Source organism: Engraulis encrasicolus, chromosome 11, assembly GCF_034702125.1.
Source record: "Engraulis encrasicolus isolate BLACKSEA-1 chromosome 11, IST_EnEncr_1.0, whole genome shotgun sequence".
NCBI classification, from domain to species: Eukaryota; Metazoa; Chordata; class Actinopteri; order Clupeiformes; family Engraulidae; genus Engraulis; species Engraulis encrasicolus.
Window position 1 is genome coordinate 25,097,829 of NC_085867.1, and position 23,594 is coordinate 25,121,422.

Below are 23,594 nucleotides of genomic sequence, written 5' to 3' on the forward strand. Positions count from 1 at the left end.
AAAAATGCCCCTTTTTGAAGTTTTTTGTCACAATACTGTGGTCCATGTTGACATTGTCATCTAGTAGTTGATACACCGCGATCTTTCGTGTGGTGCGTCTCCAAGTTAAATAAACTCAGCAAATGAAGAGGTGGATGGCACTCAGGTTCTTCTTTTCTTCTTTTTAATGTTTAATTTTGCAATGTAAAAAAAATTGAAAAGAAGAATCTGAGTGTGATCCATCTCTTCATTTGTCATTTACATTGTCATCTAATGCTTGGCGATCAAAAGCATGAGACAATAATGCCCCAATATATTATATAGGCTAACACCTATAACTTACTGAGACGGCTGGAAGTTCCACATTACCCCCACCCGCCCTTGAGCACCTTCCCCCCAAAATGTGCATGCCCCTGCATGTCTGCTGTGAGAGGCCATATACTGAATGTGCATCCTAAATGAAAACGAGTGTGAGTGAGAATGGTGTCCAATAAAAGAATGTGTGTGTGCGTGTGTGTGTGTGTGTGTGTGTGTGTGTGTGTGTGTGTGTGTGTGTGTGTGTGTGTGTGTGTGTGTGTGTGTGTGTGTGTGGAAACAAAACACTGCACATTAGAATAAAAAACAGTGCAATATGTAGGCTGTTACTGTGACTACATGCAATATTTTGGACTTGAATTCAGACCTTTGGACACAAACACTGCAGTCTGTGACTGAGCACACTGGATGCTGCAAAACGCTCTGTTTTAAAATACCTTTATTTTGCCCATTTTCATAGTCATGGGGTGTTTGTTAGCCTATAGTTTCCATTTCCTCAATTAGGTTTACCTAGGCCTAATTGTTTTGAATGAAAGAGAATCAAGTGCTATCGCCTATCTGGAACCAGCACTTTGGTGGTGCTCTTGGGTGACAGTAGGCCTATAGCTCACCTTCGTAGTTAAAATGCCTTTGTTTTAGTGGGAAAACAATTATACACTTTTACTTTAAACGATTAAATAACTTCGATGTGTTTTGGCATGAAGCCTTCTTCAGGAGGTGAGCCTGTTGAAGTGAGTTTTGAATTACATTCGGAATCATTATTTTAAATCCTTTTTCACACCTTTAGCTTTTGAAATCCAGACCCCCCCCCCCCAACCCCATCCTCTTTCTCTTTCATTTGTTTTAGAGTCTGTTGTTGCTGTTTTTCTGTCTTTTTCTGTGCTTATGTCTGTTGTGTCTTAACCCTATTCAGACTGGGCTTTTTTGGCATTCCTGGGCCTGGGGGGGGGACCCCCCCCCTCATAACTCATGAACGGAATATGGTATGACCACCAAACTTTGGGGAGATGATTTACATATGGACATCTAAGATTTACATCATTTTTGTGTCATTATCTGGTATTATGACGTCATTATGACATTATCTGATTATAATGCCCAAAATCTCGCCATAATGTATTTTCCATCAAATTTAGGTAATGCACTTAAATTTTAATGATTATATGCTTCAGACCACTTTGATGCTCACAAAGCTGTCTGATACTAATGGAAATAGCAAAAAAAATATGAAAAAGGAACAATAATGAGACTTAGATCAGTGATTTTCGGTCGGACATACCTGTCAGAAAACTGTTGCCATGGCAACGGCAAAAATGATAAACACAATCTTTTGGTACTAAACTGTAGCCAACTAAATTTTAGTTAAAGTCACCAAGTTTCGTAGTCATAGCTTAAGTTGTTAAGGAGTTATACAACGTCAAAGTTGGTGCGGGCACTTTTAGCCCCCCCCCCAGTCTGGATAGGGTTAAAATGGTGTAGCCCTGCAGTGACCTAGGTGTAGGCTAAGGCACTTCCAAATAAAATGAGTTCTCAAATGATCATGACTGTCAAAATATTACTAGGCCATCATGTCATTACTAGGCTATTGTTGTTGTTGTTGTTAATTCATTATTGCTATATTATTTTTATTATTTTTATTTTTATTATTATTATTATTATTATTATTATTATTATTATTGTTATTATTATTGTTGTTATTAATAATATTATTATTATGCAAACAGACCTCGCAAAGTCACTGTAGGCCTAAATGAGCACGTGACAGGAACATACTCCATCCATCCCATCCACAATGCATACTAGCAATAACAACAAAACATACCTCTGTAGCTACCCAGCAGCAGCTAGCAAAGCCAGGCGCACTCCTTCTCTGTAGAAGCACACTTCCAGTAACAGGAGTAAGTGTAAGTACCTATTACATGAATGTAGGAGGATACAGAAAGTGGTGTTATTCACATATTGTTTTCATCCTCAGACGTAGCAATTCAAGGCGACTGTATTTGCTAGGTAGCAGCTGAAAAGCTAGCAAGATAGCGGCGTCCTGTATGCTACCCAGCTGCCCTTCTGTTACACCCCTACGCGTGATATTGTCTAATAATAGCGCTATAACACTGTCCGCACATAATATAGATTGTGTAAGGACGTAATTTGGGAAATGGTCATGAAGTGATTTGCGATTGCAAATCAGCATACAAAGATTAGCATGTTGCTGTTTTTAGCAAGTCGCTAGGTAATACTACCCTACTGTGGCCAGCGTTGGTGTCTTCACGGTAACAGCTATCTCTTTCTTGAATTGAAATGATACTATGTTTTGATGGACAGTCCTACAAAAAAGGATCGCGTCACTGAAAGAATCGGAATGAGTACTGAGCTTTGCATAATGTTAATGTAATGTTGGTGGAACTTGCATGGTTTCTGAAGAGTGATAACTTTGTATGATAATGCCTACCCGTTATAACCCTTACTTAAATTACTGCACCTTGATTTCTTCCACAGGTGAACACAGGGCGCTGCTAATGGGGGACTAGACACTCGGACCTAAGTTCTCCGAGGTCAACCAGGACTAATTCGTTGTTGTTTTGGGCGTCATATATATATATATCGTGTGTGTGCAATGGCCTCAGAAGAGATGGAGGGCATCTGCGTGATGCCAGATGTGACTGGCATCAAGACTGAAGGCGCACCTGACGACCCCAACGCGCAGAATGTCGCCATGGGCATCAAGTTCATCCTGCCGAACCGTTTCGACATGAACGTGTGCTCGCGCTTCGTCAAGTCGCTGAACGAAGAGGACAGCAAGAACATTCAGGACCAGGTCAACTCGGATCTGGAGGTGGCATCGGTCTTGTTCAAAGGTAATGTATTCATAATAAGGTCACATGAGTGCTATAAAACGGGACACATTTACGCGCGATCGCGAAACATTAATGACATGTTCATTTCAACGGGGTAATATGAAGAAGTACATGTGCATTAGGCCTTTGTAGTCATTCCATTTTCCAGGAGAGACCATAACAAACCGAGACAAACGTGGAAAAACCTGGACGTATGGCAACACTAATGTCAGGGGTGCAGGCTCCAGCCTCAAAAGGGCACTACAAAGTCACCTCACCTCCATGATTTTTAAATGGACCATTCAGCATTTGTCAACAATGCATACATGTACAATGCACAAATGTATACATTAAATGCAGTTTTGCAGTGAGTACAAAATAATACACTATTTATAGTATCCCATTTTGTCTCTTTATCCCCCCCTTCCTTTCTCACACACCTTTAAACACACATGCACTACTAACCCATGCTCTTCTTCCAACCCATTGCTAATCAGCTGTTTGATCTCTCTCTCTCTCTCTTTCTCTCTCTCTCTCTCTCTCTCTCTCTCTCTCTTTCTTTCCCTCCCTCTTTCTCTCTCTCTCTCTCACCCCCCCCCCCCCCCCCCCCCCCCCCCCCCCCCCCCCCCCCATAGCGGAGTGTAACATCCAGACGTCTCCGTCGCCGGGTATCCAGGTGCGGCACGTCTACACGCCCTCCACCACCAAGCACTTCTCCCCCATCAAGCAGTCCACCACACTTACCAACAAGCACCGTGGCAACGAGGTCTCCTCCACGCCCCTGCTTGTGCACTGTGAGTCGTAAAGGGCGGGTTACCTTTCAGTGCCACGGAGTGAGCTTGTCCCAGCCATGATGCAGTTAATTTTGGTTTATGCCCTGTTTTGAAGCGCAGTCTGCACGATGTCATTTCACGCTCAAACTGCCTTCAATACAAAGAGTAACCTAGATGTTTTTTAGCTTCACAGACTCGACGACAATGAAAATGAAACATTACATATTTATGTCACGTGCATTTTTGATCGCACTGGCAGCCAGCGCGTAGTTTGGAACAAAGAAGTGGCTCATTTGTCGAGGATAGGTCGCACGAAGCGGAATGTTTCCTCGACCTCGGAACACTGTTCAACTGTCCAAATAACTTCGGCTCAATTCGAAACAGCGTCGTAACTTGCAAGCGCACGTGTTGTCTTTGGTTCGTGTAAATAAATCAAACGACAAAGCACGGGCAACTTATTTAAGGAAGAGCTCACAGTCCGTAGACCGACGAAGGTTAGAACAAGGAAGTAGCTTGTTCTCTCGACTCGAGGACAGAGCAGGCTGGTCGAGAGGACCAATCAGAGACCTATTTTCGCCCTTCACACCGTCGCTGTCTTTATTATCCCTGCGTCGAGACACAATTTTGGGAAGGTGCCCCAGAGTACCTGCGTGATGGGGGAGGGGCTTCACTCCGTTAACTGCGCGGCTCACTGCATCACGACGCAGGTACGCTGATCTCGAGGCATAAACCACCCTGAAGGGCACACTACAGTTCAGCAACAATTGTCACAAATTATCGCGTTGGTCTTGTCATGAACCAGTTTCAAATTTATGCTTATTTGCTCGTTCTGCGGCCTCGCCTAGAATGTCTAGTGATGCATAACAGTTTACCTCGCAGGCTCAGTGTTTTTTTTTTGCACAAACTGCAAAGGCAAGGCACTGGTATCATTATTTGAAACACCAAGTCCAATTTTGCGAAATTCAAGAAAATGCTAGCATGCTGAAATCTGAGTCTGCCAATCTCTGATGTATGTGATCTCTGATGATGTACGTATCTATCTTTGATGTATGTGATCTCTGATGTACGTATCTATCTCTGTTGCATGTGATCTCTGATGATGTATCTTATCTCTGATGATGTATCTTATCTCTGGTCCTCCAGCTCTGTCCATCCACCAGCTGGCTGCCCAGGGGGAGATGGTGTACCTGGCCAGCCGCATAGAGCAGGGTGAGGCAGCGTGCCCTGCACACACCTTTAGTGAAACTGGGAGCCCACCTGGGAAACTCCCTTTGTCATTGTGACCACTCCACGACACACAGTGGTCACTGTGCACAACGAAATTACATTTATGTCTCACCCATGCAAGGGGGCAGCCCTGGGAATCAAACCGGCAACCTTTGGGCTACAAGCTTGTCTTTAGCATAAACAGCACACACCATACTGGCCACACAACCCTTTAGCCACAGAGGGGAGCCGTTATCATGCATACTGTATGTACAATGTGCTGCTCTGTGTGATTTTCAAAGGTGTCAATTGTGGGTCCAGATAGCGAAAACCCTTCCACAGTTTATTTCCAGTACAGGTACCTTACCTGAAGAAGGTCGGATGACCGAAACGTTGTATTAAAGTTTGCTGGTGGAATGGACAGTGTGCAGGATTTCTTAACACTTGAATGACAACCCTACTGGGATAACATCCTACGCACCTGCCCAACTACAGACTTGTGCAAAAGCGTCTTTGTTGAACTGGATCAAAGTTCTGGCAGAGCTTTTACTTTCTGAACCCGGGGTTGATACCTCTGTTTAAGTTGGTCGTTTTTTTGGCCTTTGCCAAAAAAGTGCTGAACCTGTTTGCCATTGGATAATCTGACTGATTCAGATTGCAAACAGACAGGTAAACATACTGTATAATCCACCTTTAATTATCAATCTACTTCAAAGGGTACCATAGTGATTTAGGATCATTTTGTTTGGGAGTTGTGAGTTGGGATGGTCAAGATACTGTAGTGTATGTGGCCTCTGGTGTGTGCATGTCGACTTGCAATATACACTAGTTGTTGTCTGTCGACACATGGTTGACACTTATGTGGTTGTTTCTCGTCCAATCAGAGACCGTGATTAACCTGCAGGACGAGGAGGGCTTCACTCCTTTGATGTGGGCGGCGGCTCACGGCCAGATAGCCGTGGTGGAGTTCCTGCTGCAGAACGTAAGGAGACACACACTCACACACACACACACACACACACACACACACACACACACACACACACACACACACACACACACACACATGCACACGCCCACAGGGAGATAGCCGTGGTGGAGTTCCTGCTGCAGAACGTAAGGACACACACACACTCACACAAACACACACACGCACTCTCTCTCTCTCTCACACACACACACACACACACACACATGCACACGCCCACGCCCACAGGGAGATAGCCGTAGTGGAGTTCCTGCTGCAGAACGTAAGGACACACACACACTCACACAAACACACACACGCACTCTCTCTCACACACACACACACACACACACACACACACACACACACACACACACACACACACACACACACACACACACACACACACAGACATTCACACGCACACAGGGAGATGGCCATGGTTGAGTTACTGTTGCAGAATGTAAGGAGACACACTCATACAGACATTCACGCGCACACAGGGAGATTGCTGTGGTTGAGTTACTGTTGCAGAACCATTGACAGTAAATAGAATGGACGCCAAATCCACGCTATTTGCCATTCAACGCTTTGAAGCCAGATTTGGGAACATTCCAACTTACCCTGGTAAGTTGGAGAGCAAGGGGACCTACTAGTTGAGCGAAAAATGATCCCCCTGGAGTGGCATTTAAGGGAGATACAGGGTTTTATGTCTCTCATAGGAATGAATGGGATTTGGCCATTTTTTGGTCTTTTTGGGTCCAACCTTGGCTCCAACTTGGCTTCAACAATGAAATAGAATTTTGGCCTCCATTCTATTTACTCTCAATGTGCAGAACGTAACAACACACACTCATTATGACATCACTTCCCATCACTATGACAACAGAGTAAACCGGAAACCTCAAACAGGAAATGTGTCTAATGATGTTCTGCATAACACCTCTTCAAGATTCAAGATTCAAGATTCAAGATGAGTTTATTACGTCTTATTATAGGTTTGAAGCCTATAAAGAGTAAAAATTGTTGTGTTTTTCCTTGTGTCCTCAAAAAGATTTTAAAAATAAAAATAAAAAAGAGAGGGGGGGGGGAGTGCAAAGAAAGTGCCAGGGTTTATAAAGGTGGTAAAGTGTCTTATTTTTCATGTTAACCGTTGTATGCTACACGGATCCATTGACTTTCACTAGCTTAGCGACATATTCCCTCTTTTAACTTGTCTTAAAGCAAGACAACGCTTAACATAAAAAGTAAGACACTTTACCACCTTTATAAACCCTGGCCAACGATTTTAACTGTATTAAGCCCCAAAATAGTGGCATACCCCTTTAAGTCTTGTGATTACATATTTTGCTTTATCATGTCAAGCAAATACAGAAGTGCATCATAATTAGTATGCCTTTAACATGTGGGAGGGCAGTATCACATTTTTTTAATGCATTTTTCCCTTAAGTTTCAATATTTGCATTGCTGTTGTGACAAACCTGCGTTGTAAGACATTTTTTTCTTCACCGCAATGTTTGTTGGCCAATGCAATATTGCTTTACTATCTGAGATTGAGGTGAGTAAATAGATGACTGATGTGTTGACAGACATGTATTGCTATGCAGTGAGATTGAGGCAAGCAGTTAACTGATGTGTTGATATACATGTATTGCTATGCAGTGAGATTGAGGCAAGTAATTAACTGATGTGTTACTGTTGTTGTTCCCCTCCGCTACTGCAGGGGGCAGACCCCCACCTCCTGGCTAAGGGGCGAGAGAGCGCCCTGTCGCTGGCCTGCAGCAAGGGATACACCGACATCGTCAAGATGCTCATTGAGTGCGGAGTAGACGTCAACGAGTACGACTGGGTGAGACTGATAGACTGCTCTGTGGCTCGACTTGGGTTAGGGCTCAGTAATGAATGGGGGGGGTGGGGGTGATCAATCCAAAAGTAACCTGTTAATCGTCAGTGATGAAGCAGTGATCACTAAGTGCTGCTTGGCTCAACTCAGGGCTCAGCAATTAGTAATGGGGGGGCGGGGGGAGTCCACCATCATAACCTTCCTTAACAGCACAGCACACTACCACAGGTGTCATCGTGTTATTCTGCCCAGTACAGTTATACTAAGTACTTATGGTAATAGGACAGTATTAACCTCATGTATGTGAGTCGTAACGTGTTTGCGTGCTCATTTCAGAATGGAGGTGCTCCGATACTTTATGCTGTCCATGGAAATCATGTGCGCTGTGTGGAGATTCTCCTAGGTGAGTGTGTGTGCATGTATGTTGTTTTGATTCTCATGTATTTTTAAATATTGTTTTGTCTGCACAGTACCTATGTAACACCTATAAAACATACACAATAGCAGCCAGCTTGTCTAAGTGATATACAATACACTGCAATACAATATGTATTTATATTGCACAATATCACAATTATGAAGTTGACTCAAAAGTTCTTTCAGATACACAGACACATACACATACACAAACACACACACAAATAGTACAGTACTAATAGCCCTAAAAAAACATTAGCCAAAGTGTAAGCGTTCATAACATAGACCTACTAGTGTATATGTGTTGTTGGCCTGTTCTGGACTCCCAGTTTGCATGTGTGTGTCTTAATCTAACCTTTGGGTCTCCCTGTAGAGAGTGGATCTGACCCCACCATGGAGTCGGACTCGGGCTTCAATGCGATGGACATGGCCGTGGCTATGGGACACAGACACGGTAAATAGCAACATGCATTTGTCTGGATCACAACAGCACCGACACAGGACTCAATACTGTTTCTCAAAATCGCCATCACCACTTGGCAAGTGTGTCGTTTGTCAAATTCCATGGGAAGTTGCTAATGTAGTTAGCACCCCAGGGTAGCTGCAGCGCAGCGCAGCATAAAAAAAATGCAAGCTACCGTAGATGTTGGAAATAATGCACTAGGTGCGATTACATATGGGGTAATATATTTAGTACGACACTGTGATAATTGCATAGAAGCTTTCCTTGAATCCCAGTAGATGTGGAAAAATAAGTCCTCAAAACCATTACCACATGATACAATACTACTACACTGTATTTTAAACCAAGATGTGCCTGCCCTTCAGTTTAAGTGTTAACTACTGAATTCTACTGCTAATAAATTCAAACTTAAAATCATTTTCACTCTTATCCCAGTGGTTTAAATCAAACGCTCCCAGGTCAGGTCAGATTACGGTGTATGTTGTGGGCCATCTGAACGTTTTAAATAAGCATGAATGCTTTACGTGAATTAAGGGTTTGGATGCAACAGCGAAGTGGAGATGGAGGGTGTGTTTATGTGGATGTTTACATCAGAGGGTCTCTGTGCTGTATCACACATCAGAGAGAAAAAGAGTGTGTAGGCTAGCACACCGTACTGCAGCCACCAAGCAGATATTTTCTAGCAACCATCTCTGTACCAAGCCTGGCCCAGTTCCTCTTGCCTCATTCACACCAGACTATATTACAAGTGCTGTGTCTCAGATGGCGCACTTGTGCACTTCGGGCACTACGTTTCAGTCTGTAACCAATACGCCATTAGCACTGGAACATAGTGCCTGAAGCACACAAGTGTGCCATCTGAGACACAGCAAAGGTCTGGAGACCGGAGTTGTTGTTTGCGATTGCCAACGGCCACTTATTGGCCGTTACGAGTGTATCATTTGGTGTATACGTAGCCCATAGCCAATCGTGTCAGTTGTAAAGACGACTCTGATACTACAGCTAACCTTTCCGGACTGAACATAGGCACATTCGGCTACGCTTCCATACGCACAGACAAGTCTGATGCGAAAGAGTCGTAAGCAATTGGGAGTAAGCGGCTTTTGCTGGAGGTGGAGATTTTACAGTTAAGGGAAAGAGGATGGAGGTGGGGTTGAGGTGAGATGTGGTGGCAGGTCAGGGTAGGGCAGTGGTAAGGCTAGAGAGGCAAGTAGACTAAAGGAGGGTGAGGGTGAGACTAAGGTTGGAGGGGTGGAGCTGTTGGAGGTAAGAGGCTGTTTAATGATACCTGACAAACTTCAAGCAGCATGATGTCATGTGTTTAGAGAGCTGGGTCCAGCCAGGAGCCATGTGCTAAATTCAATCGCTGCAGAGCTTTGAGGGAAAACAGCCGAGCAGCACAGCACAGCACAGTCACCGCACTGGGCTCCCAATGAAGTCTGTTATACTACATATATAAGCTATTTCAGGGCATTTTGCCTTTAATTGATGTGAATGTGTGAGATAGAGGCAGGAAATGAGTGGGAGAGAGATGGGGGAATGGAAGGATCTGGGAATGACTGTGGGTGGGACTTGAACCCGGGTCTCCGGACTTATGGTATGGCCCTTAGCCCACAGAACCACAGCGCCCCCACCCCCACTGATTTGGGGGGCTTGGTGGTTGATCCTGCGACACAGGTCGTGGTGGGTGAGTGGGTGGCCCAGTGAGACAGACCTGGGGGGGTTGGTGCCTACAAGGCCGAGGGGGGCCTTAGAGTTTTTGGCTTAGGTCCCTGGATGGATAACAGGTTTTACAAACTGCTACAAATGGGAACGCAAACCGGATGCTGTAAGACGTAATGTAATGCCACAATCGCGTATTGTGTTTGGTTAACGTGGAACATGTGTTAAGCTTGATTATAGAATTTCCCAAACAAATAAATGATTGTACTTAACGCTATACTGTAATATGAACCTCTTGTAGGTGAATATGCATTTGTATGTAATATTAAACAGATACTGTATGGCCGCACCCTGGCCGTGGCTCAAACAGTTACTCAAACGGGCGTTGACTTGTGCCGGGGACCCAGTTTTGGTTCCGGGCAGAGGTCATTTCCCCATCCTGCCCCATCTTTCTCTCCCTCTCGCTTCCTGTCATGACCTCACGCTGTCCTGTCAAATCATGACATGAAATCCCCTTTAAGAAAAACACAGATACTGTATGTCGCCCAAATTTATACTATTTGTTGGAAGTGGAATTAATTAGTGCTTTTTGTTTTGCGCCCACAGTTCAACAGGTGATGGAGGCCCACCTACTGAAGCTGCTGCAAGGAATTAAAGAGTAATGAAGAGGAGAGAGGAAGAGACAGAGCAAGAGACAAGGAGGAGGAGGCAACAATCAATATGGACATACACATCTAAAAGGGGCTATGGATGGATGGATGAACGGATAGAAAAATTGAGGGACAGATGGACATGAATGGATGGCAAGCTGAAAATGAAGAGTGTCATGGATTGATGGACTAATGAGTGAATGAATGAATGAATGAATGAATGAATGAATGATGGATAAATGGATGTCTGGATGGACTGATGAAGCTCCCACAAAGACAACAAATGGTCGCACAGACAGACACTGTATGGAGGAGTTTCATTCTGCATGTTTACGTGTGCTCACGACAAGCACCCAGTCATGCTGAGGTGAGGTGGTGCCACTGATTTGTCCTCTCCAGGAATGACTGGTTATTATTTATAATATTTAAAAAAATGTGTCAAGGAAGGGACAAATGATCCTCAAGCATTAGACAGTTTTGTTTTTGTGTATTGTTATTTTATTTCGTGTTGATTGTTTTTCGACTGAGCATATAGTTATGTGGCGGGTGTGGAAAAATATGTGGCCTAGTGCCAAAACCAGCCAAATTCATCAAGTAGTGCGTCTCCCCATTTATTGGGGAAGCTGACGGGGTAGTCAGTCACTAAACTATATAATTGAAACCACCACCAGTACTTATCTAGTTTTGTGTGTGATGAACAGGGTATTCTGGAAAGGTTAAACAGGATGTGTCAACTAGGAGTGGTAAATCTACGGCTGTATCTCAAATGGTGCACTTGCGCACTTTAGTGTTCATTTTTCAGTGCACATGCCGTATTAGTTACACACTGAAACATAGTGCCCGAAGTGCACAAGTGCACCATTTGAGATCCAGCCTACTACTTAGCAGAAAAACGATTTGACTTTGTTTTTGCTAGGGGAAGCTAACACGGTAACACTTTCATTTTTACCTGTCGTCAGTGTATCTCCATGTATCAGCCTGTGAAGCTATGTAATTATATTACACAGTCCATACCAAGCCCTAAGGTGCATTGCAAGTACATAATGTTAAATACTTTGTTCCACTATACCGAATTGATATAACTGGCAGGGTGGACCGTAAAATAAAGAGTAACCATTACCACTTACTAAGGGTAACTGGGTGTTACATGTAGCCTAAACCACCTGTGCCCCAAGTCATGTGGGGGTCAGCCTCTCTATGCCCTGTTCCTTCAGATGAAGGTTCATGCGTCACCTGTGCGTAGTCTTGCCTTCCATCAAATCTGAAGGAAACATTTTTTAAAACTATTTTTAAATACCAAACCACTGATGCTTGACCAAGCAGGTTATTCATTGTGTGATTATTTATTTGTATGTGCAGTGGATGTGTTCATTGTGAGAGAAGGGATGTGACCAGAAAAAAAGAGGTAGTTGATAAATGAGTGAATTGAAGTCGTTGATGCGTGCCAAAATTACTAGCTTAAGTCAGATTGGCCTCTTTCAGATGGCAAATATTTCCTAGTAATTGATTTTAACATGCTGAAATGACTGGGGCTGCTTTATCCGTCAGAATAAACATCCGATTACCAAAAGGTGATTGTGTTTGCTTTAGTCATTTATTTTCCCCATCAATGAGTAGCTGATTCACCACTTTACTCCACTGCTAATAGATATGAAAGGTAATTTAATTTGACAAAAGCAGATGGCTTACTGAAATGACTAATATCACTACTGGAAATATAATATTTTGAGCCATACTTAGGAGTGGGTAAGATGTAGCAAGCAGGTTCTGCCTCTGCATTAAGCAGATTCGCACTACTAGCATACACACTGCAGAACAATCATTACTTTGACAATTTGCAGAATAGCTAACCATGAACCCCTTCATCCCTTAAAAATGACTATTCAATGAGTGTGATTTAAAATGAAGCCATCATTTGGCACATCATCACCAATCGCCCAAAGCTGCGGTTACTGCCACAAAAGATTTCCCATACCACTGACCCGCCCTCACTCTTCCCAGCTGAAGAACTCAACACAGTCACTGCATGGTATGGAGGGTATTTGATAGCAAACATTTTATTCCAGGTATGCGTGTACTTATATTCATGGCTGCAAAGGAGTAGCTTTCAGTAACACGGGAGAAACAGCCAGGTTCAGCTCGCGACCGTCACACACACCTCCACCTTCCGGCTCTGACGAGGGACGCGTACACACACATCTCTCTCACACACATTCAAACATTCGCGCTCACACACACGCACATACATACATTCGCACACCTCCACCTCTTCAGACAGGCAAACGGGGCCCAAAGCAGCAGAGGGTTACCCGGAGGAGTTTTGAGAAGGAGGGGGTGAGGTGAGCGAACAATTATTTTGAAAAAAAGAATGAAAAAAAAAATAAAAGGCTGGGAAAAAAAGACACGTCATCCCACGTCAGTGAGAGGAGAGCAAAGGTCTTGGGTGTTTGCACGTCTCCCCTTAGTTAGCTTCGTCCTTTGATGCCTCGTCAAAGTTCTCCACAAGATCTGAAAAACAGAAAAATCAGAAGCTGCAATGAGAAACAGAGACGACAGAAGCAATAGGACATAGTACAACACTGCATCCCTTAACAGATCGGCAAAGTTGTTTTTTTTACACACTCCACCAAACCCAGACAGACGAACCACGCCACCAACCAAACACATGCAAAAAGCTGCCCATACCCGTGAGGGATAATGGCGGACGAGGTGACCGGTTCGATGAAGTTAATGGCAAGGTGGAGGCTTAGAGGCCTTCTTCAATGACTTCATCGAACCGGTCGACCTCGAAGCCCGTCACTCCACTTATCTACCATTCATGACTGTCTGTTAAGTTGTAGGCATCACGAAAAACGGCACCAGAATCTACTAGCGACCAAATTTGACGCTTCTCTGTCGGACACATCTTACCGCAGAAATACACCAGCGGCGATCTGAGCGAGTCGAGCGACGGAAGTAATTGACTTTGTATTGAGTCACGCGGCAAAAGCGATTCTGGAGACTAGAGCGATTTGCGAGACAGCCAATGACTGTATAGAGGTCAGTGACCACAGCCAATGGGAATGCTTGAATGCTTTGCCTTCTGCCTGTACGGACATACTCTAGTCTCCTCAATCGCTCGTATCGCTTGCTGCTGCACTCTGTCGCTTGAATCGCATCGCGCCTGGTCTATTCGAGCGGTTACTCGGACGTGCACAGAATCTGTTTGGAATGCCGGCATTTCATTTTCGGTAGATCATGCATGATTCCTACGACGTCATCCCTTAGACACAGTCAGCATTCCAAGCAAAGATTCTATGCGTGTCCAAGTTAGACACTTGACCGGTTCAACAAAATGAATGGTCACCTCATCAACCAATCAGAAAAGACATTTGCATTGTGAAGGGAGATAAATGCACTCATGACAACCCCACCTGACGAAGAAAGGATAACTCCCACAGACACACCCCACCCCATCTGTACTCCTGCCGAATTCAGTTCACACAGACTGGGACGATGCAAAGATCGTTCCCTGGTGCTACAGTGAAGGAAAACGGGAATTGAGTTGAACACAAAAGGGGCCCCTGTCAATGTTTAGGTGAAACCTGATCTGAGGGGCAATTTGAACAGCTTCCTCAGTCCCTGTCTGTCTGTCACACACATGCACACACAATCACGGCCACAGCTCCGCTATGCTGCACCGGTCTGTGTGTGGGCCACGTGTGTGTGTGTGTGTGTGTGTGTGTGTGTGTGTGTGTGTGTGTGTGTGTGTGTGTGTGTGTGTGTGTGTGTGTGTGTGTGTGTGTGTGTGTGTGTGTGCGTGCGCCGCATGTGTGCGGTGCATGCACGTCAAGGGGGACGCCAGGGGACTGGAACAGCGCGCAGCTGTAAAAATGGTCCTGTCGAGGATCAAAAGCAGGTTTCCCCTTTTGTGAAATGAAATCTGATTAATGGGACTTCCAGTGCGGAGCTCGGGGGGGGAGTGGAGCAGGGGGATGGAAACCACTCACGCAGGGGCCAGGGGTAATTGTTTTCAGTTCGCAACACACAGAGACAGAGAGAGAGCGCGAGAGAGAGAGAGATGCGGTGAACTGCCAAGAGAGAGAGGGTACCAGGAAGAAAGAGAGAGAGAGAGAGAGAGAGATGCGGTGAACTGCCAAGAGAGAGAGGGTACCAGGAAGAAAGAGAGAGAGAGAGAGAGAGAGAGAGAGAGAGAGAGAGAGAGAGAGAGAGAGAGAGAGAGAGAGAGAGAGAGAGAGAGAGAGAGAGAAGGGGTGAGCTGCCATAATGGCGCAGTGGCACAGGCAGTTAACCCCTTGTCATCGCGTTGCCCCGCTCTCTTCCAAGGGCTTAGAGAGCGAGAGTAATCGTTTGTTACATTTGGGGGAAACTTTGGTTTCAAGAGCACGGGAGCCCGTCATATGGGGCAAGGGGGAATTCATGTGTGTATGTATGTATATACACATCCATACGCATGTGTTCAAGTGTGGGAACCCCAGTGTGTGTGTGTGTGTGCGCGTGTGTGTGTGTGTGTGTGTGTGTGTGTGTGTGTGTGTGTGTGTGTGTGTGTGTGTGTGTGTGTGTGTGTGAGTGAGTGAGTGAGTGAGTGAGTGAGTGAGTGAGTGAGTGAGTGAGTGAGTGAGTGAGTGAGTGAGTGAGTGAGTGAGAGAGAGAGAGAATTATAATAGCAACCTTATGGATCTGAATCACTCTAAGACAAATCAAATAGAACCTTCGCCACCCGGCACAAAGGAGGCCCGTTTGGGACGGGGAGGGCAGACAGACACACACACACACACTTTTGGAACCCGAGAGCAGACAAACGAGTTGCTGCCCCCCAGAACAACCCCAAAAAGCCCCATTTGCTCTTCAGCACTGTGATGCCAGTTGCCAAAAGCTATAAACAGGAATGGGCTTCTACAACAGACAATACATCAACCCCCAGCTGCCTCTGCATGGCTATGCACGCACACACACACACACACACACTAGGGTGGCTGGCCATGACCGAAATTCATTGACCATTTTTCAAAAATGGGCAAAATAGCTGTGTGAAAGCTGTTAATCACTGACTGAAATGTGAATCTATCCAGTATTTAGGGCAGACGTGGGCAAACTCAGGCCCGGGGGCCACATGCGGCCCGCTCAGCCATTTCATGCGGCCCTCAGAGCCTTTCCAAGAAAAAAATGCAGATTCATATGGTCACTCATTCTTAAATTGGCTACCTAAAACAAGGGTCTTGGAAACCTAAGATTAGATTACTAAAGTCTACAACTAGATACAATTAGCAGGAAGGGCATACCTGACAATGGTGTAATTATGTTGGCGTACACCATTTCTTATTATTGGCACGGGCAAGTTGCCTACGACATCTGGCCCTTTGGTCAACTTTCTAAACCCAATGCGGCCCTTGGGCCGAAATAATTGCCCACCCCTGATATAGTGGGACTTGCAGACCAGTGGAGAGCTCACTGCACTGTAGCGGAATGAAATCCCAGCAAAGCTCCAGTGTGTTCCAAATACTGAATTAGAGGAAAGACTTTTGCTGACCTTTGTTCTCATGTTTAGTATGATCTATGGAAATTGTTCATAGCTTTATTTTAACACATTGAGCTGACTTTTCTGGATTTGAAAAAGAGAGACATTCTATCAGAACATCACCATAAAGTAACTTACTACTTCTGTCACTCGGTAGCAGCTAAGTAGCCAATGAGTTTTCTTTTCTACTGGCCAAATTCAGGGCTCCAGACTAACTTTTTGCACTGGTTGCACTGGTGCGCCTAAAAATGTTTTTTTAGGTGCACCAGCACAAAATTTAGGTGCACCCAAATGTTTTCACCACCCCATACACACACGCACCTCAGCTTTAAAAAATAATAATTACAAATAATAACAATAGCAATAATAATAGCAACAATAATAGAATAATAATAATTATTAATATTATTATAACTATTATTATTATTATTCTATTATTGTTGCTATATTTTAAAAGACCTGGAGCCTTTCATGTGCTATATTCTAGTCTTCTAAATGTGCCCCTTATAAAAGACATGACAGTAGGCTACCTAACTAACACATCTTGGCTACAAGCAGTTTGGCTGGTAGAAAAGACCAAATTAGTAGCCTTTTAGTCAGTATGTGTTTGACTACTAAGATCAGCATACCAGCCTTTTCTGCAATAAGGCTACGCACACGGCACAAGCACAGAGTTACAATATGAAGATAGATAGATGGATGGATGGATATGGATAGATGGATATATGGATGGATATATATATATTTTAACAAACCCTGCTAAAAATTTCATGATTTTTAAAATCATTACACAAATAGCCTAGCCTATGTTTACAGTGGAATCTGAGGTGAAATGGGTTTTGTCTATTTCCCCGTTTTTGAGCGCTCTCTGGTAATTGATGTTGTTCTACTGATGGCTGGTCGCACCGGTGCGCCTAAAAATAAAAAAATGGGCGCATATGCGACCAAATTGGTCGCACTCTGGAGCCCTGCAAATTGTATTTTCACACAGATTTAGCTAGTTTGCAGGTTTTAATTTAGAGCCCCGACTGTACCCACTACACTACCTATGGGTTACTCTCAGATGGGATGCCCTTATTTAAAGGGGAAATCCACTTTTTTGAACATTAAGGCCATTTTCTGAGTGGTCTGCAATGTTTTAGAGTCCCCCTCACAGTTTATTTCATGTTTGCTGCATGTTTGTCTCTGTTATTTGGCTGATTTGGATTTTATCTCAACCAGCTTTAGAATGGCCGTCTATGGGCACCAGCAACTCTATTCTTAAAATCATCTTAAACATTTGTTTTCGAAAGTCTACAGCTCACAAAGTGGTTAGGGGTGTTCACTAGCAGTCCCTAACAAATTTCAAGGCGAAATATGGCATGTCATTTTTTTATTTACCATAAAACATGACAGATGCCATATTTCGCTACAAAAATTGTTAAGGGACATCAGTGAATACTGCTGAATACTTGGTGAGTTGCATATTCTTGAAAACAAATGTTAAAGGTGATTTTAAGAACAGAGTTGCAGGTGCCCATAGACGGCCATTCTAAAGCTGGTTGAGATCAAACAGTTATAAATAAATAGGTGATCATTAAAGTATTTTTTCCACAAGGAATAGCCCTATATTAATTAATGCTATTGTTAATGTCATTTAATCTCACTCATCAGTATCACGCAAAATTTGTTAAAGGACTGTCATGTTGGGGACACTTGGACAAGTACAAGGGATAAAGATTCAGCAACTTGAATTATTTTGAGTAACCGCCTAACCGCAGAAAACCTATTTCTAACTACTAAAACGTGAGGATAGTAGGCCACAGAAGACGTCGCCAAATCAGCTGGGAATTGTAACTGGTTGGTCATTTCTCTTTTTTCAAATAGGCTAGCCCATTACAAAGGGTGTTACCACCACATGCTGTGTTACTGTCTTGTTCTTAATGAAACTCACCCAATAACAAAAACACGGGGTGTGGTCATTGCGTTGTAACATAGTTGCGTTTGAGGGAAAAGACGCACGTCTATTTGATAAGCGGTCCCACGGCCCAAAGGTGCGAAACTGAAAGTTGACTGCGGCCCAGGAGGTTGTGAGCGCCAACTTTGGGCCGCGGCCCTATGGTTAAGAATCCCTGCTTTAAGCCATTCGACCAAGAGAAATGTCCAGCATAAAGAAGAGTATGCTCAGGATAGGAGACTAGGAGACATATGCCTCTTTTCCACTTCTGGTTTTCTGGTAGGCCTCCAGCTCGACACAGCACGACTCGGCCGCCACTTTTTGCTTCATGATTGAGCCGTGTCGTGTCTATTCGAAAAGGAAAAAGTGTCGGCCGAGTCACGCCTTGCCAAGCAGTAGGCCTACCAGAAAACGGGCAGTGGAGCGAGGCATTAGGTGCACCATAGTCAGATAGAGCAGATGAGCGTTCATCTCTCACCTGGAACATCGTCATCATCTTCCTCTCCGCCAGCGATCGGCGCCTTACCGTCCCCAGCTGTCAACACAAACACGGAAAAAAGGAGTCAACAATTAGTAACTTTTCACACAGCGCCTTCAGTAAATAGTTAGTTTAGCACCATTCAATGCAAGGTCATCTTCATAAAATGGTGAACAGATTTTGATACAGGCCTTTATAGCAGGATTTTATCAAATACACAGTACACAGAATGAAAGAGGGCAGTCTTCATAAAATAGTCAATTGAATGCAACAAAAAGTCTTTAAACCAGTAAATTACTGCCTGAACTCAAAAGGTCGTCATCATAACAGCAGTTACCACATGAAACGAAAAGTTAACCACTTTCAGCACACAGGCATGCCAATAGGTAACTGCATGAAACAACCTCAAAAAATGACTTTGCTTTGGAATGAATACCAGTAATTTCCACTCAATTCAATTATTTTAAATGCATTTCTAATTTTATTTTATGAAGGCTGGCTGAGAATGAAAAGAAGGCCAACGTGGCTGTGTTGGATTGGACTGGGGCTGAGGGAGAACATCCAAGGCAGCTTTTGGCTGCTACTGGCTGAAAATAGGCTTTGCCACTAGGCTACTCAAGCCATATTCACCAGCAGGGAAACAGCTGCGACCAGTCCCACACCCCACACGGTCTCTGGTTGGTCAAACTCAAACACACACACCTGTCCTCACAAGTCATCATGTATCTTTCTAAAGTGCACACGAGCACACACGCGCCCACACACACACAACCCTTAAGACAAGGCCGATGTTATAAAACTGCCGTTACCAGAATGTCCAGGGCCAAGTTGTAATGTATTACTAAAGGCTCTGTGTAATGCCAGTAGTGCGAAAGACTGTAGGCAGTCCTACATTCATATGCCCTTTGCTGCCTCACCATTGTGGTGTGAATTTGGGCAAGTGTGAATCCCTTCAAGGCCAGTAGTAACATTCTTGTCTCTCCTGCCTCAGCATACCAAATAAGGTTGTATGACAAAACGGTGTGTCATCCCTCACACTTCCTCGAAAAAAATTCTCAGAAACTGGCTGGGCGTGTTAGGATTAACTTCAATCTATTTTTTTCCCCACACACATGCACATGTTCAGACACACATACTAACTGTGCAGGGTGTGCTCACAAGGTGAACCTTCAGTGTTCTCACACAGACATAGCAGAGCACACACATGGTTCTCAGGTAGCAGAGAACACTTCACACACGGCAATAAAAGTTATTAAGTGCTACTCAACTATTTCACTGTTCATGCGAACACACACACACCTTGTTTGGGCAGGTTTTCGGCGAGCTTCCGGAGGCTGGTCAGACTGTCGGCTCCGAGCTGGTTGAGGATGCTGGGCAGCATCTCGGTCAGCTGCTTGGTCTCGGCGTGGCCCGTGATGGTGAAGGTGTTGGCTGCCAGAGAGGCCTGAACTTTGGGGTTGTTGAAGTGGATTACCGTCCCCTGGGTTGTAAACATGTTCACCTGCGCAATAGAAAGACCAACAGACATCACCAACCAGTGAACTACAAAACCAATGAAGCCGTCAGAATAATATACTGTAAAAGATGTGAATTTTGAGCAGCCGTGGTCTAATGAAAAGGGAGAGAAAAAAATGTATGTTACTTTACACTTGGCGGGCAGTTTTATCCAAACAGATGTAACAGATGAAACAGATTATTGGTTTCAGTCCCTAGAGCGGTGTGTGAATAGGTGCCTTGCTCAAGGGCACTTCTTCAGGCATGGAGGGAGGAAGGAATTGGTGAGGCAGGAAGGGATTGGTTAGGGAGGGGATTGCACCTGCAACCCTGTGATCTATACTGCCCTACAATCTAAGAACGCAGTAACTCTGAAAACTGAGAAAAAAGGCTTCAAAGTTTCCTATATGGCGCGACAACTGTGTTGTCCGTAAAGTGGTGGTGACACTTCCTGGTAATGCTTTTTTAGGATAGAAATTAAATGCACACAAAAAACTCCCGAAAAAACATGTCTTTTTGCCACAAAAAACAGAGTTACTGCTTTCTTGGCTGGTTTTACTGTCACAAAATGGAGTTACTGCAGGAGTTACTGCATTCTTGGCTAGTATTAATGTCTACTCCCAAACCAATTCCCATTAGAAAGTGCAGCAGTAACTCAACACCGCAGTAACTTTTTGGGGGTTTTTTTTTGTGGATTTTCAGAATGATTTTTCTATAAAACGGGACGGTGTTGGACCACCATTTTTTGACACAAGACAAATTAGGTAGTGTAGAGCCCATTTCCGAAATATTTTTTTCCCCCCGACCATTTCGAGTTACTGCGTTCTTGTTTTGCGCGGCAGTATAGTCCAACTGCCTAACCATTTCACCACGACGACCATCACCAATCAGTTACCAACAAAAGCAATGAGGCAGACGGAATAATATACAATAACTGATTTTTTAGCAGCTGTGGTCTAACGGATAGGCAGATATGGACTATACACCACCAATTGGTAAAATGTAATTACTAACAGAACACTTCCCTCCCTATGGTGTGTCTCCAGAGGACAATCCATTGAAAAGTTATCATGGATCTTTCTTTACATTTACATCACTAACATCGTTAACATTACTTTTAAGTTATTAGCAGTTCAGCTGTTGCCTTTATCAGTGTCTCAACAACAAAGGTCAAAATACAGGTCCCCTACAGGTCCAAATGCCACCCTTACAACTGTCACTGTCCCTTCATGTGTGGTTGAAGAGCCGTTGATCAAGTTACTTGAACTCAAATTGCTAAAGGGAGGGGATATCCAAGATCCTGAAATAATAACCAAGTTGATTTGGATAAAAGCATCAGCTATGTGTAAAAAGTGCAAGAGTGCACATAAAAAGACCCATTAGCATGATGACTTTGAATAAATATTCTGATGAATAGCCAAAGTAAAAACAATGACAAAACGTGCTGCAATATGAACAGGTCTGAAAAACACGTTATTTACCTCCTCAATACCAGAGATGTTGTTGACTCCCAATTTCTTGAGAGAGAACTGGAGCTTCTTGTCATCAGCGGTAGCTGTTCTGTGGACAACCTTCTTCTTTCTGCGGGCTGTTCCCTGTCAAATCACAATAGTCAAGTCAGCTTTTATTGTCACTTTCTTCATATGCACAAGACATACAAGGGAAAGGAAATTACGTTTGATTGAAGAATGCACAACCACTGAAATTGACACACACATCACTAAAAATATCTATTACTAAGAAAGCAATTCGTGCAACATTACCTTGCCGCCGATGCGGACTTGTGCCTGCAGCTTGGCGAGTTTCTCCTGGTTCATTATCGTTTCTTTCATCTAGAAAAGGGAAATACAATGTTGCATGGAACAATCTGATTACTGCGATAGATAGGTACATGAAAGGAGAGACATTATGGGCGCAGTCTACCAAGATCACAGCTTCACCAACACAATTACAGAGGGGTTGGTCTGTCAAAAGTCAAGGTGTGAAGTGGACGACGTTGGACAAAAGTCATGTCGACTGACTACCCGGCATGTAAGCCATTTTACCAACAAAATATGCTAAGTGCCAAGCAGCAACATTCTCCATACACATTGTTGACATTGGCAATCGTTCTCCATAATGTACACTCCTAATACGGTTTTCTACGGGGCGGTTTATATTTCCTGAAAAGACAGCGACGGGGGCGTGCGTTAGATCTAGATCTTATTAGGTTACACTGCGCTACCCATCGTGTTCATAAGTCACATACAGGCCTTGCTACTTCACCGCTATCTCTAATAAACTCCGACTGTAAACCACTGGCTCACTGTGAACTTCTTGTGCGCTTTAAATGATGAGGGCAACAGACTTTTCGATCATCTTGGACAGTTAACACAAACTGTATTCCTATTCCTTAACGCGAGCGAGATGATTAAATGACGATGCTATGGGTTGCTAGCTTCACGCGAGAAAAGCAGTCAAGTGTCTTTAGCACATTTAGCAGTGCAACATTTGTACATTGTTGCTAGCTAAGTAGCCATCGTTAGCATACTGTCAGCTCAGTTAGAAAGTGAAATATGCCCACTACAACTTAACGTGTCAAACAGAGTTGAAGTTTACGTTACACAGAACACCCAAATCGTTTATCAGCCCTAAAATGTAAACCGTTAAATTAAGAAAGTACTGACAAAACTCTGGTATGCTTTCGCCGACAATACGGTGTGCTCTGGGCCTGTCAATCCAGTTCACCCTGCGTCTCAATTCCGTACCAGTTTACTTGTCTTCCCTGGCCCGCCAAGCCTCAAAAATTTCCCAGGTTTGAGAACAAGGCTCTAAATTACCTCGCACCACGGAGCTGGAAGTATCTGTGCAGGAAAAAGAGTATTTTAGGGCTCCTCACTGACCTGCACGCTAGCAGCAGACACACGCGGAGAGCAAGATGGAAGCGAGAGAGGGTGACGGAAGTGACGTCGGAGCAGAAATGCGGTGGAGTGGGCCGTTCCCTAACCTCAACCGCTGGCAGGCAGCAGTCGCCAGTTCAGTGAGATTACCGGTACGCTCAGGCCTGCATCCAGGCGCAC

The 23,594-nt window shown here is 44.1% G+C and overlaps 2 protein-coding genes across 5 annotated transcripts; one reads left to right on the plus strand and one right to left on the minus strand.

Moving 5' to 3' along the window:
- Positions 1 to 2,099: 2,099 nt before the first annotated feature.
- ankra2 (ankyrin repeat, family A (RFXANK-like), 2) lies at positions 2,100 to 13,495 on the plus strand. 2 transcript variants are annotated; one of them, XM_063210265.1, is made up of 9 exons: positions 2,100 to 2,192; positions 2,791 to 3,149; positions 3,764 to 3,922; positions 5,045 to 5,110; positions 5,992 to 6,089; positions 7,798 to 7,923; positions 8,254 to 8,320; positions 8,708 to 8,788; positions 11,066 to 13,495. In XM_063210265.1, exons 2-9 carry the CDS (start codon positions 2,909 to 2,911, stop codon positions 11,119 to 11,121), a joined length of 894 nt encoding a protein of 297 aa, XP_063066335.1. In that variant the 5' UTR covers positions 2,100 to 2,192; positions 2,791 to 2,908; the 3' UTR covers positions 11,122 to 13,495. The 2 variants fall into 2 exon arrangements, with proteins under 2 accessions (XP_063066335.1, XP_063066334.1); XM_063210264.1 differs by having other exon boundaries at positions 2,106 to 2,198.
- Positions 13,142 to 23,534, minus strand: btf3 (basic transcription factor 3). 3 transcript variants are annotated; one of them, XM_063210266.1, is made up of 6 exons: positions 23,418 to 23,534; positions 22,299 to 22,367; positions 22,017 to 22,130; positions 20,341 to 20,542; positions 19,042 to 19,098; positions 13,142 to 13,617 (listed from the first exon to the last, which is right to left on the minus strand). In XM_063210266.1, exons 2-6 carry the CDS (start codon positions 22,365 to 22,367, stop codon positions 13,571 to 13,573), a joined length of 489 nt encoding a protein of 162 aa, XP_063066336.1. In that variant the 5' UTR covers positions 23,418 to 23,534; the 3' UTR covers positions 13,142 to 13,570. The 3 variants fall into 3 exon arrangements, with proteins under 3 accessions (XP_063066336.1, XP_063066337.1, XP_063066338.1); XM_063210267.1 differs by having other exon boundaries at positions 23,355 to 23,469; XM_063210268.1 differs by having other exon boundaries at positions 23,202 to 23,442.
- Positions 23,535 to 23,594: the final 60 nt, after the last annotated feature.

Coding starts and splice junctions, on each gene's coding strand:
- ankra2 (XM_063210265.1), top strand. CDS start 2,909: ATGGCCTCAGAAGAGATGGAGGGCATCTGCGTGATGCCAGATGTGACT. Junction 5,111..5,991: donor GGCCAGCCGCATAGAGCAGG/GTGAGGCAGCGT, acceptor TCGTCCAATCAG/AGACCGTGATTAACCTGCAG. Junction 6,090..7,797: donor TGGAGTTCCTGCTGCAGAAC/GTAAGGAGACAC, acceptor CCGCTACTGCAG/GGGGCAGACCCCCACCTCCT.
- btf3 (XM_063210266.1), bottom strand. CDS start 22,367: ATGAAAGAAACGATAATGAACCAGGAGAAACTCGCCAAGCTGCAGGCA. Junction 20,543..22,016: donor ACATCTCTGGTATTGAGGAG/GTAAATAACGTG, acceptor TCTATTGCGCAG/GTGAACATGTTTACAACCCA. Junction 19,099..20,340: donor CGAAAACCTGCCCAAACAAG/GTGTGTGTGTGT, acceptor TTGTGTTGACAG/CTGGGGACGGTAAGGCGCCG.